Source organism: Thermobia domestica, chromosome 12, assembly GCF_964235325.1.
Source record: "Thermobia domestica chromosome 12, izTheDome1.hap1.1, whole genome shotgun sequence".
NCBI classification, from domain to species: Eukaryota; Metazoa; Arthropoda; class Insecta; order Zygentoma; family Lepismatidae; genus Thermobia; species Thermobia domestica.
This window is the reverse complement of record NC_137465.1, coordinates 230,533,016-230,547,873: the sequence shown is the minus strand read 5'-3', so window position 1 is coordinate 230,547,873 and position 14,858 is coordinate 230,533,016. Positions and strand designations below refer to the sequence as shown.

At 37.1% G+C, this 14,858-nt stretch overlaps 1 protein-coding gene across 1 annotated transcript in view; it reads right to left on the bottom strand.

Annotated features, from left to right (window-relative positions):
• Nucleotides 1-14,858, bottom strand: part of LOC145667113 (negative elongation factor A-like) — a 73,171-nt gene that overhangs the window by 12,321 nt on the left and 45,992 nt on the right. The window contains exons 8-9 of the mRNA XM_081734856.1: nucleotides 14,222-14,419; nucleotides 7,390-7,489 (exon numbers count right to left, since the gene is read on the bottom strand). Of these exons, the coding sequence (XP_081590982.1) occupies nucleotides 7,390-7,489; nucleotides 14,222-14,419 (298 nt within the window). The remainder of the gene's footprint in view (nucleotides 1-7,389; nucleotides 7,490-14,221; nucleotides 14,420-14,858) is intronic.

The following is a 14,858-nucleotide window of genomic DNA, read 5'->3' as shown; positions in this document are numbered from 1 at the left end:
ACTGCTCTTTGCCTTGTCCATACTTCATATACTATTCAAACATAACTGTACTCAAATTTACTACTTAAAACTCAAATGCTATATTCTGTACTTGAAAAGAAAGATGTTACTTCACGGCTAGTAAAATTTTATTTTCATCATTCATTGAAAAGAGAGTTGACAGGAAATCTAATACTAAATAAATAAAAAAAAAAAAAAAAAAAAATCTTTACAGTTGCTTGTACGGAAATACCCATCTGAATTGAAATAAAAGAGAATAACATTAAATATTTCTAAATCTTCAGTACCGAAACATTGTTTACTTTTCATTGTTTTCCACAATATTCTTAAAATATGCATATTCATTAATATTCTCGATATTTGTAGACATTTACATTATAACGACCCAAAACAATGAAAATCAACAAAACACATTACATTAAATCTACACTAAGCCAATTTACAAATTCCCTGTGGTTAGCTTTTTTTTTTTTTTTTTTTTTTCGGTGCTCAAACCTCTGTGCGCTGTAGTTGTGGCCGGCATAGAGGGTTTACGCTCTCTTCGCTACCTCCCTTGAAGCTCGGACCTCGTTGAACAACTAGCACAGGAAAACGCTTCAAAAGAAAATTGTACAATACTTAAACCTAACTATACTACCTTAACCTAAGAATAAAAAAAAAAAAAAAATCATACACATGAAGCACCCTTTTTATTCACCAATTATGTTTCTTTAGCTACCACAGTTTGGCAAAGACGCAGTGGCTATTCACGAAAGTGTCGCTCTGAAAATTCTCTCTTTCACTTTTAGAATACTGAAATATTTACACTAATAAATCTTTAAACTGTATCTGAAAATTTCTAGATGGGTATAAGAATAAACAACGGAGAACTGACCTGTTGACGACAGTCTCTTGTTATTGGTATCCAAATTCATGTACCCTTGTACTAACCATAAGCCGTGATTCTGACATTTGTTTCCAAAATTCTATGACCTTTAGAATGATTTAGACAAAGAAAAGCACCATGCCAAATTGTAAAATATTCCGAGCAGTACTAAATTTCCGAAATAAATAAATAATTTTGAAGTTAACAGGGATTCTAAAATTTCTTTCATTGGGTACACACATTTCTTGTTATTATGACAATCGTCTTCGTTAAGATGATTCTAATTCCCCCCCATTGAATGTATTCACGCAGTCACATTTCTGGACCTATATGTATGAAATTTTGGGGAAAAACTCACGGCAATTAGCACATCATATTCGAATTTAACATATGCACAGTAAACATCACACTCGTTTGTTCTGCCACAAGACAATGAATTTAGAAGTTATTGTGCCTGAACAGTTTCCTTGATTTTTTTCTCGTTACACTTACTTGTTTTTCATCCAACGATGAGCCAAAATTGTTAGAGCATAAAATTTTCCAAAATATACCTACTTACTCCACATGATTCTATAAAGAATCATTTATTTGTGGTCCCAAAATAGAACATAGCTGCGATAGCTCCGGACAGATTTTCTTCTGCAAATATGGCTTACCAACTCACTTCTTCTTCCACAACGATAATCTCCAAACTCGAGATTTTCTTATTTTGCCACTGTCTTAATCTGCTACAACAATTTCTCACTGTTCTAGCTCGTGAATTTAGCACGAATCATCATTCCAAATGAGTATCACTGATTTACAACAAGAATTTTAACAAATTGACACAGACGATGAACACTTCACGTCTATCTCCTATAGCTGCTTCTGATGTAAGACAAAGAACAATGGGAAGATGATCCCTAATTGGAGGATTATTGTGACGTAACTATAGGATGATAGGTTTCTCTGCTGAGATCAAAGAAAGCCGAAAATATCTCAACCACATCTGTGACTGCGGATGATCCAATCAGATAATTTATTCCGAAGACAAAGAGATGCATCAAGATGACATTATGGCTGACTTTCAAAATTTGGAATTTTGACGAAAAATTACGAAATAAAATTTTTAGTTTTCTTTTGAAGATGTCCTATACCAAAATACCCATAGAAATAAACTGAAAACCATAAAGAAAGCTAAAATATACACTTATTTTCTAAAGTAATGTTATCTTTTTGGTTAAATACGTAAAATTTGCAAAATATAGTTACTAACCATATATTTTCCTGTAATACTTATTGAAACTATTTACCTGAATAAAATTACGCAAAATTTGCGACCTACTTTTTTAATATGAGAAATAAACATGTTTTCTAACATTTTTCAATAAAGATAAAATTTCTTTATATATACTAGGTGTCCAAAAGTACCGGACCATGTTACATTATGCCGAGCGTAAGGTAACATGCTTGTAACTTAAATCTCTTACGTTCTACAAATTATGTTTAACTTGGATAACTTTCTAACAAGAATCAGGCTGATTTGGAAACTTTATAACAAACGCGCAACGGAATCTTATTTAAATTTAGAGCTGGTAACATTTTAGGGTTCTTGCATTCTGGAGCAACCAAATGAACTTAACAAACTTATAAAGAACAATATCATTAGAAATGTAACCAATCTTACCTTACTACTTAATTCCTTGGTAGTCTGTTGGCAGTCTATCTCTTCTATCGGTATTTTTGGAAACATATTACAAGGTGTGATTAAAAAGTACCGGAACTTTTCCCGCCGCGCGGCTCCCTGGCGTTCGAAAAATGTGAGGGGTGGGGGAAAATGTGCGCGGGACCTTCCTCTTTCAAGCGGAACTTGGCTCAGTGCGCTGCGAGCAGCGGTTGAGAAAGCATCGCTATCCGCGCGAACGTCGTTTTGATCGTCGGTCACGTTTTTTGAGCGCCGAAAATGGAGTCAAAGATTGATCAACGCTACACCATCAAGTTTTGTGTCAAACTAAAAAAGACGTTCGCCGAGACCCAGGACCTGCTCAAGGAAGCCTTTGGGGAAGATGTGATGTCCCGTACTCGGATCTTTGAGTGGCACAAGGCCTTCAGGGAAGGCCGGGAGGACGCCGATGACGAACCACGCTCTGGGAGGCCGTCGACGTCGAAAACCGATGAAACGTCGACCGACTTCGCGAATACCTGAACCTGGACCATCGGACAACCCTCCGGAAGATCAGCGAAGAACTTAATTTGACATACTATGCAGTGCAAAAAATTGTGACTGAAGAATTGAACATGCGGAAGGTGTGCGCCAAACTGGTCCCCAAGGTGTTGACCAAGGAGCAAAAAGAACTGCGAGTGAAAATGAGTCGTGAAGTGCTGGATTGTGTGGAAGCCGACGAAGAGTTATTAGACAGTGTGATCAGCGGTGATGAAACCTGCTGCTACGAGTACGACCCCTCGGTTAACGTCTCTTGGCGTAGCGTTGGTCAATCTTTGACTCCATTTCGGGCGCTCAAAAAACGTGACCGACGACCAAAACGACGTTCGCGCGGACAGCGATGCTTTCTCAACCGCTGCTCGCAGCGCACTGGGCCAAGTTCCGCTTGAAAGAGGAAGGTCCCGCGCACATTTTCCCCCACCCCTCACATTTTTCGAAGGCCAGGGAGCCGCTCGGCGGGAAAAGTTCCGGTACTTTTCAATCACACCTTGTATATATATTACTTGGAGTATGTTTATTGTTCACAAGTCTTCGATAATACAAGGTTATAAGTCTTTGGAGAAACAGGAAAATAAAATGAAAAAGTCAATTTAAACCATTAAAAAAGAAAAAAAAGTCAATGAACATCAACTCAGTATTCAGACTTTGAGTTTGCTTTAATCTTCTTCCATGTAATTGAACCTGATAAGTCTGTTATATCGAAGGTGATGAATTAATAAATTTGACGCCTAAGAAATAATATGCAGCTCTAGCCAACTTCAGAAAAACGACGCGCTAATCTACTCTCAGGGACACAAGACAAGGACAACGTACATCATAGCACCGGCCAAGTATACTGCTTTACATCATTCAATTATCAAATTGGACATATTAATGATTTTCCTTACACACCTTTGTTTTCTCTGATAAGAGCGTGAAATAATACACCTACAAATTTGCTCTAATTACACAATTAGCAGTAAGCGTAATAACATTTACTTATTTGCTTGATTTATGAAGGTATCAGCGCAGCCGTCGTGACTTACAATAAATAGTAATACTAGCAAAAATTAGTTCCGAACCACTACAAACAGGATTACACTTTTAAAATACAAAACAAATCAGTATTACTCTGACAGCGGGACGTGCGATTTATTCAGCAACCGTCACCCATATATATTCACTGGTGACACGTGCAATTTACTCAGCAACCGTCACTCACCTCTCATACATCTGACGTGTAACCTGTGTAGACGGAACTCAACCGTATTAACATCTATTTATGCCCATAGCCTTGACGGGCTTCACTGTACTCTGATGGTACACTTCGACAAAATTATCAGATGTGATAGGAATATTTCGTAATAACTTCTCAAATCTGAGTAGGTAGTTTCGCCGAAACTAATGGTAAACGCTTACTTTCCTATTTTTGACCAGAGAGTATCGAGGAGATGCACGTTCTTTTTACCAGAATCCAATTCTGATTAAAATGCACTGAAATATGTAGACAGAACCTGACAAATTATCTCTGATAGGGACTGCTCTGCGGTATGATCTCCAATAACATAATACACTTTTGTTTATGGAATAGTAGCGATAATAAACACAAAATCAAAAGAACATTATTAACATAAAAGCGTAAATACTTCGAAGCAAATTATATACTGTATTAAATACCAATAATGGCAAGAAGTAGCAATAGACGTATAGAAATTTCTTTTAAACACCTTTAGTTGTTGGATTTTTAATGGTTGAGGACGGACATTTAAGCTAATAGGAATGAAGATTATCGAAGCTGTGGGAGCTCTCTGTGGGAAAACACGTTTGTAATTAAGCACTCATTGTAATATTTTGCCACGAGACTGCTCAAATATAAATAGATCCCTTGTTAAATTATAGTAATTCATGCCATAGATTACCTCAATACACCAATAAGAAGTCGTTGGATTAATATGAAAGAAAAAAAATCCAGCAGTACCCGGACCTTACATTTTTTTTTTTTTCCACAAGCCCCCTGAGAGCTGGCTTTTGGTTCAAGAATTTCCAGGTAATGAAATGCCTATAAACCATCACTTTCTGAATATCAGATGATGAATTTCCTTGTTTATACTTCTATGAAAACTACAGTATTTCAAATATAATTAGAAATGTGTTTCCATGCAGTTCGTCCCACTGGTCATGCAGATGAAACGAGTTTCTTTCAGAACATCTGGGATATCAATACACTTATTATCTAAACTTTACCTGCATATGAAGCAGAAGAGAAAGAGAATGTAAAACAAGCCATCATGAACTCAAATTCCCACTTATACGTCACTTCAGGAATTATAACCACATGTTTTAACATCTTGTTGTATCACGGCTTTCTATATTTTATGACATTGTCGTAACTGTATAAGTAACGACGTTCCTTTAACACACAATAAATTCTGTATGGCTTGTAATTTTTTCTCCAATTATTGTTTCTTCACGTTAAACCTATTTAACACTAATTCTGAGTATTTTTATAAGTAATATCTCATACCAACACTGATACATAGAAGTCTCACTTTTTTTTTCTCTACCGGCATTTCAAGCGGAAGCTCCGCTGAAGCATGTAAGTTATTATTTCTTATTCGCTTTTAATAGGAAAACACACTTATAAAACACAATTGAACATTTAAACTTCCTTTAAATGACTTATTTACTAAATATTACAATAAATATTTGTATAAAGAGTAACAAAAAATTAAATGTTCTGATAGCTAGCCTCGCGCTGGGTGCGCTTCCGCAAGTTCTGATTAACGCAAGCTAGCCTCGCGCCGGGTGTGCTTTCGCAAAATTTGAATAACGCAAATAGCAATATTTGCAATGAAATTTTCAAGCTTCGGAAATTTTGGTGTAAAAGTTACTGAAATATCTATGCATTCTTCCGTACAGAGAACAATATATAATTAACTGAGGCGGAAAATCAGTCGGTCTCATGCTCTGCTAGAACTTCTATGGCACCTTCAGTACATTTTGATGCCACGGACTGATAGATTGGAGAAAATAAAATGTAAGCTGTCGCCCCCTCCAGTGTTCGAAAGCTTGACAACAGACAATATCTTATCACTTATGCATGACAAATCTGCTCATGAGTTTGACTTCTTAAATTTTCCATGCTACACTCAGGAAGTTGAAAGATGTGTGAAACTTGTTATAGAGTCTGTGGGAAAATTGTGCGGATAAGAAAACGGAGATGGCTATATTAAGAGCTAATTTGCTCTCAAGACTCACAGTGTTGAAAGTGGATTTAAAAAATCTGGATTTAAGACAACATTCCTGACTAAATAAACATAATTTAGCACACTCTAATTGATAGGAGAGTTAGGTAGGGAGTGGGTGGAACTCGAACTGCAGCCACCTTCTCCTGGTGAGTTCTGCGCCATTTCATGAAGAAAAAAAAAAAAGACAAATGGGCGAAGAGCTGCAAAATCATTATGAAAATAAAATGTACGTATAAAAATACCCACATTAACGAATTAATAACAAACATGACCTCACACAACTAAAATAAAATACAAACTCTATAGAAATGAAAAAAAGTAATCTGTATATTCCTTGTGTAAAGGTAAATTTTGGTGTTTTTTTGTAAATTGTTTCAAAATTTAGGCCGTTTGCGCAGACTGAAGATCCAAAGTGTGTTTATTTTCGCTACTTTTCCATTGATTTAGCACGCAAATACGCAACTTTTGATCACTATTACAATTCGATACTCGAAAATCTTACTTTTTCGCGCCGGTTACTATTTAGTACCAAAATATTTACCATCCTCTTAGGTATTGATCAACACCAATATGATCTCTCTATGACTTACGGTTTCCGAGATATGGCTCCTTAAATCTCTGGAAATCGGCCATTTTTTGGCCAATATCTCGGGAACGGTAAGAGTGACGCGAAAAATTTAATCACTTTCTCAGATAATTTTTGATGCTCTATCGAATGCAGGGTTTAAAATTGAAAAAATCGCAAATAACAATCAGACAGACACACAGACGTATAGAATTCAGTAAATAACTTTTAAAGTTTGTTGACAAAAGAAAGATAAGAAAAAAGAAAACAAGTGCTTTCAAATGTACACATTTGTACTTCGCGTAAGGTATCCGATCAGACACAAATGTGTCAGTATGATTGATTGATTAGGAACATTCTTCTTGAGAATACTGTCTGAATCAAGTATTAAGTTCGCAAATATATTAAAACTATGTTCTTCAGTCTCGAAAGGCAAACTACATTATTCTCAGCAAATTTGCCACTTTAGATTATAAGTGCCATGCAGGCTTGTGATACTAAGTAAATTCTAATTTTATCCAATGCTTACCCCTGGATCCTGCCATGAAACCAAGAATAAGAGCCTTTTCTGGTCTCGTGACTTTGTTGGCAGTTCGAAACATCTCCTGCGCTTCCAACATTTGTTCTCGCTATTGAAGAAGGAAAGAATAGAACATTAATATCCTTTATTGTCTAACAATACTTACAACTACACTGTATTTCTTATTAGTAATCTCTATATATCTGTGGCTTGGCTCTGGCTCTAAAAGAGCCAATGTCACTTTTTGGCAAAAATGAGATACTCTTCAATTTTAATAAATAAAATTCTATAAATGGATGTTTTCTTGTACAAGAGCAAATGTCAACACGAAATAGTTTTGAATATATACCATTCATATTAACATTTGCTTCTCTTGCACAAAAAATATCCATTTATAGGCATTAAAATTTGACAAACATCTTATTTTTACCAAAAGTGACATTGGCTCTTTTAGAACCAAGCCACAGATATAATTAGTATATCTCTTTGCATATATTAGATCAAACCGCTTAAGCAAGATACTTGAAATTTGGACAGGGCATGGATTTGTGATTAAGATCCCACTAAGGAAGGATTTTTGGATATTCAACGGGGAAGGAGGGGGGTACGATAGGGGTGGTAATTATTATCTTAAAATGTCCGTATCTCGGAATCTCTGAATGTTAGAAACATTAAATTTGGCATATGGACTTCTCATTTAAAATAATTAAATACATCTTTCATCTATATATATATATATATTAGCCCTAGAAACGAAGAAAAAAAGGCAAGAAGAAAAGGGTGGTGTTATGAGTATTTGTTAACTTTCAACTTTAACTTTCAACAAGGTCTTTTCACGTATTTGAAATGTAGTACGCTTAAATGTCCACTGGACATAAAATGCTTGACACTTATTTATTTATTTGGGGCCGCGGTGGCTCAGTGGTAGAGCGTTCACCTCTGGTGCTTGGGGTCCCGGGTTCGATCCCAGCCCCCGCCAAGTGAACTTTGTGGTGGACAAACACCGTGTGCGTGGGTTTTCTCGGGGTTCTCCCGTTTCCTCCCACTTTCTTCATTCCACCATTTCATTCATCTCTCATCATCACCGTCTCCTTTAGCCTAACCGGCATAACCGTGGGACGTAAAACTTAAAGATTTATTTATTTTTAATTATTTAACAATCACCAAATACAGCTCAAAGGGCATTTTATACTGGATATCTAACAACAATAACAATGGAAAGAATCTGGGAAGGTATTGGCTAGGGCCTGTTTAGTAGGTACCCTCCTGGCATTTACCTGGTAGTACTGAGGAAAACCCTGGAAAACCCGTGAGGATGGTCGGCACCGGGAATCGAATCCGCAACCTCCGGAATGCGAAGTCAACGCTCTCTTTAATTCTCTTTCAAATGGAAAGAGGCTTATCTTTTGCCTCGGTGTTTATTACTTTAATTGATTGTTTCCTTCCTCTCTTAAGAATGCTCTCAGCTCCATTTTTATTACCGTGTCACCGGATCCTAACTTCTACACCTCCTATTGTAGATTTTGTGACTGTTTAAAGAATAATTAGTACAGAGTATTCCGTGACTAAATTTCGGGTTTGATCACCCTTAATATTTATCCTTGTATTTACAGTCAATTGATTGTTTTTACGTAAACGCTTTTCACATTAATAATTTATGTCAACAATACATCTTTAACTTATTGCTTTATATGGTAGTCCCTCAATTCATTTTTGGCTCTACAAGAAGATAACAAAACTTACAGTAAGGGATGTAAAAGTAAGAATCCGGTGACGCAGTAATAAAAATAGTGCTGACGACGTTCCCAGAGAAAAAGAAAATACTGAATTAAAGTAATAAACACGGAGGCACAATGTGAGCCACTTTTCTCACGAATATGTGCCCTAGAGCTCCTGTGTAAGTAAGTATACGTATTCTTTCAAATGCTTTTTTTGTTAGAAATTAATATCTTTAAAAATAACGGAGCTACAGCGTTAACCTTTGTAATGTGTAAAACAGCCTTAAGTGCCAACAAAACGGCCACTCAAAACAAAAAAATAATAATAACTGAACACAAAAAAAAAAAAAAAAAAAAAATATCTGCTTCATGTGCAAACTGGTTTGCTTCAGTCTCCAAACTTCACTTGTTTTCATCAATTTCCTTTTCTCTGTCTTTCCTCTTGCTCTGCACTTGACTTTCTCTTTCAACAGTCGTTATTTTCTCCAGCTCTGCCATATAGCGATGCTTATGTGGAAGGCATGATGCAATATTTCTTTCGTGATGTTAACTAGAGTAAGGTCTTTATGGGAAATGTTACCATACACCAATCTATGAAGGATTGATACTGGTACAAAACACAGTTTCTGAAGGATAGTGATAGCGAAGAAAGAGCATCCAAGAATGGGTTGACAAATTAGTAGATGAAAGAAGAAGAGAGAAGTTTTGCCAGCTAACCACATTGTTGGGAGAAAGAAAGCCCACCAACCAACCACCCACACATGCAGGATTATGACAATTAATCAGTACACAAACAGGAATAGCAAACAAAAATAGCAATCAATTAAAATCTTCATTATAATTATGAAAAATAAAAGTCTGACATTCTATATTTCTGTAAGTTTCAGGGACAGAAATTCATTTTCAAGGACATTTCCCGGACAAAATCAATTCAAGGACATTTCCAGGTTTTCCCGGATTTCCAGGACGAGTGGGAACCGTGAATATCAGTATCATCATAAAAGTCCACACTGTTCATTGGGACAGCAGACTTATAGAGACGCAAATAAATGCCGAATCTATAAGTTGCAAAGCTAAAGCAGACTGGTGAATCCTAGTAACAGTATCTCAAGCAAAATAATATTGTCTAGCCCACTGCGTTTCCGCTTTTCGATTACTTTTGTCTAGGAAAACTGTAAAATTAGCTGTAGTTTAATTTCGTCCTAATTAAGCCTCTTTCAGATCTTCTCTGCTTCCTTATGAGCAAAGTTCCATTCCAAGCTTCTATACGTGGAGGTCGCAACTTTTCTAATTTCAAGTTGTTTCTATTCGCGTTTTTTGGTAAAGTTTCAAACGTTTCCACAGATTCAATGTAGTTACATACAGTCTGAATATCGCCCTGGTTAGTAAGTATTGCCTGAAGCTCAATTTCACTTTCAACCAATAGTGTGAGTTTTTTTCAGGTCAAGTTACTAGAGTAACTCGGACCAAAATGGAATGCAACCCACGAGGTATAGTACGACGCAAATTCGCTAAATATCTTCAAAATATCGTTGAAAAACGTCACTGTTAGACTAAAATGATTCTATTATACATAGCTTCTTTTTACTACGACATGAAAAGATTTAGGTACTTTACTTTGTTATGTAGTAGCTAGTGGCGATAGACCTAACACATTCAGAATGCTGGGTATTAATTTACAGAAGACAGATTCAGTTGTGCAGTTCTGAACACAGCAATACATAACAAAATACAGTGCGCTGTTAATATATAAAAACGAACGACTCAGATGCCTAAAACGAATGATTCATGCTCCTCTTCTTTCCTTTAGTGAAAAATTATTGATCACTATGAAAATGAGTGGCAAGGACAGTAATTCTGAATATTATGAAAATATTTCTTGACACTACTTCTAATATCACGGTGTCTACTAAAATTCCAAAATGAAATTTCGTGACTTTTTCGTGACCTTTTCTTTATCAAACAATAAAATTTCGTAATATTCCCAAGAGCGAATTCGGGTGCGAATTAGGCAGAATTTTTATGCATGCGATAGAAGTGTGCTTGCTTGCGATTTGGTAGCGTCTAAAGCTGACCACAGACATTTTTGGTGTTGAATTTTGACGTTTTATAGAACAAAATTTTCCAGTCTGTACTTATATTTGTACAGATTTTAAAAAATCGTGACCCAAAAGCTAAATTCCGTGACTTTTTCTTGACTTTCAATACCGTTTTCTGATTTCGTGACTTTTTCATGACTTTCATAACTTCCGTGACCGATAGACACCCTGAATACGTACAACGAAATATCTATAATTTCGCGATATAAAAAGTATCGCCGCTTAGGGCTGTAATTTCTTTTGATATTTTTCTATTATTTCGCCAGCGTCGTTTCATGCCTTCTTAATGAATCCACTGTTCCCAGCCCCCGATTTCTTGTCGTATTCCAAAGAGTACGAGAAAGGGCAGCACTAGAGTTCTATCAGCATACAAGTACAATATACCATAACACTCATACTGTGAAATCTTATTAAAGTAGTTAAATGTAATGGGTGGGAAACAAGGTCAGTATTACACGCAGAACTCTGAAACAAGGGCCACATTAAAAGCAGGCTGGGAAACAGGGCCCCATTATGAGCGGGACTGGGAAACGGGGTCCCATTTAAGCGGAGCTGAAAAATTGGATCCCCATTACAAGCGGGGCTCTGAAACAGAGTCTCTATTACAAGAGGGGTTAGGAAACAGAGACCTCATTTCAAGCAGGACTAGGAAACAGGGATTCCATCATTAGTGAGGCTGGGTAACAGAGGCCCTTTTACAAGCAGGGTTGGCAAACAGGGCCGCATTACAAGCGAGGCCCTCATTATTTGCTTCATAAGAGCTTAGTGCATAACAATACAAAATACCGTTGTTGTATGTGGGTTTTATCTTATTTGCTTTCTCTTATTATTTGGAAATTATATTACAACCAGTTTTTGTCTTTAATTTTTTGGGGGGCCTCCAAGAGAGTGAGGCTCTAAGCTATAGCTTGTTTAGCTTATACGTAAATCCGGCACTGGCTACAATGCACTTATCTTAACGCTGGATCCATGACTGGAAGCATTTCTGGAAGGGTTGTTTTGGTAGGATGTTCAGCTGCTATGTCGTGGTCTTAATGTCAGGAATGGAGCCAAAACGTTTGCCTTTAAGCATAGTTTTAACTTGAGAGAAGAGCCAGAAGTCGTATGGTGCTGTTATCTGGAGAGCACAACGAATGTGGACAGACAAATATTTTTTCGGCCAAAAACTCGCGGATCAAAAGCAAGGAGTAGCAAGGAGTTTTCGTGGTGAGAAAGGAACCCATTTGCCCATTTAATCTGCGGTTAAAATGTTTCTCATGGACCCATACGAAATGTTTAGTTCTTCGGAAAGCTCTCGAATAGTCACTCGGCTGTTTAATTTGTGCCATTTTTGCACGTTTTGATCTGTTTTTGACGTCGAAGGACGTCTCAAACATTGCTCGTTTTCAACAGACTCCTTCGCGCTTTTGAATCGCTTGTACTACTTATAAACAGCTTCATCGCCATACACTGAGTTTAACATTTCGTGAGCTTCTTTGACACTTTTTAAGCTTAGAATGCATGATCTTAATGTTGGCTAGCGAAAGACACTCTTAACACGACCTCACCCCAGTGTTGCCAGACCGATTAGACGGAAAAGCAGAAGACTCGAAGATAAGAAACAGGAGAAAGCAGTAGACACATAAAGGGGCGTCGTTTGAATGCAAATCCAGGGAGAGCAAAAACTTTGCCATTATTAAGGGGACAGTGGTCAAAACAAGCAGTCCAGAATTGAATATTACTTTCATTCCTAAATAAAACAATACATACAAAACATAAATTTGAATTTTAAATTTCATGTTTTCCGATGATTAGGTAATCTTTTGGAGGTAGAAAGACCCTCATAGCCCCTTTATATCAATAATGTTTGATACACATGTGTGTGAAGTAAGACGTACTGAAAGAGCAAAGTGGAGTGCGAAAATGTCTTATCATGCACCTAGCGATACTATAGCTATATGGTAGTCACATGTGATCATGACGTAAGACGATTTTTCGCTAACGATCGTGGAGAGATGATCCAAGCTACTCTTCCAACCGAAGTCCCAATCTAAACAACATGTACTCGTAAATTTTACAGTAAGTCATAAAGATCACCAACCATCTCGCATACCAAAGATGACGTACAATTGTATCCTTGTATTCATATTATATACAGCAAAGCTCTATAACTATATGCTCTACAGATCTTTGTGCATGCATACAGAGAAATTTAATCTTTTTATGAAAGGAAAAAATGAAAGTTCAATATTAATAATAATATATTTCTTTAACTTCTACAAATAAGGAAAAAGCAGGAGATTGTTAACGTTTCATTTTCGTTCGCAGTAGATCAGTAGAACGTGAAAAAAGCAGGAAATCTCCTGCAAAATCAGTAGCTCTGGCAACACTGCCTCACTCTTCTGCCTCTGGAAGCCAACTAACATGTCACAACTCGTTCAAACTCGACACTGACTGTACCAAAGGTTTAGGCTACCAGGCTTACTAGTTGAAATGGATACAGCATTGACGGATGGCACTGCGCAACTACATTCACCTTACTTTTTGATCATACCTTTTAAGTACATAGCACGTCCTCACTTCCCTGCCTCTGGAAGCCAACTAATATGTCACAACTCGTTCCAACTCTACACTGACTGTACCAAAGGTTTAGGCTACCGGGCTTACTAGTTGAAATGGATACAGCATTGACGGATGGCACTGCGCAACTACAGTCGCCGTACCTTTTGATCACATTTTGTATGTCAAACAACGTCCCGTCACTATTTGCATGGTATAAAAATTCAGTTTTTATTTTATTTTATTTAAATTTTTTATCTACGCCAAGAGTTTACTATGGAAAGGAGCAGATCAAGAGATAAATAAGGGACTATAAGGAACTGCAGGCACGAACATTCATGTTTCTGAAATTTTGTAGCTACCAACGAAGCTATTATTGTAACTGGACAAAAATCGGGAGCAACTAGTACGATATTTTACGTTATAAAATTACAGAGCTAATAGTAAAAGCAGGAAAACGAAAAGGAGTGATCTGCAGGTACTTACCGTGAGTGAGAGTCCTTTCCTCTGAAGATTTTGCTGTGGCTGTTGTCCCTGGGGCTGCACCGGCTGTGGCTGAATTCTGATCTGCGTCATTTGCTGCGTGGCTGGCTTGATTTGTATCACATGCGTTGCCGCAGGGATTGTAGCTACCTGAGCTGTTGCCGGCTGAGTCGTCACCACTTGAGAAGGTTGACTTTGAACCTATAAACACCACATTTACTGAAAATACCTTTCTTATATCATGAGTAAATCACATTTACATTATCCAGTAATTCACGCACTATACAGTTCTTCTTCAAAAAGTTGAAATTCATGTAAAACATACTTATTCAACACATGTGACTAAAGCTAGAGGACCAAGAAGAAAATAGCAATACTCCCTACCGGAAATTTACCAACTGCATATATCGATAGAAACTGATGCATGTTAACCCTCGCACTACCAACGGGGGGGGGGGGGGGGGTACTTTGTGCTCATCTTTGTAGATTTTTCGTAACTACTCTTCCAATTGTTTAAAATTGTAAAAAAGCTCAGCATGTTTATCTAACGCATATACCTTACGGTGGTGCAAACTGAACGTTAGTGTGTCTTATACATTTGCTATTTTAACTTAGTGGGCACAAAGTCCCCCCCCCCCCC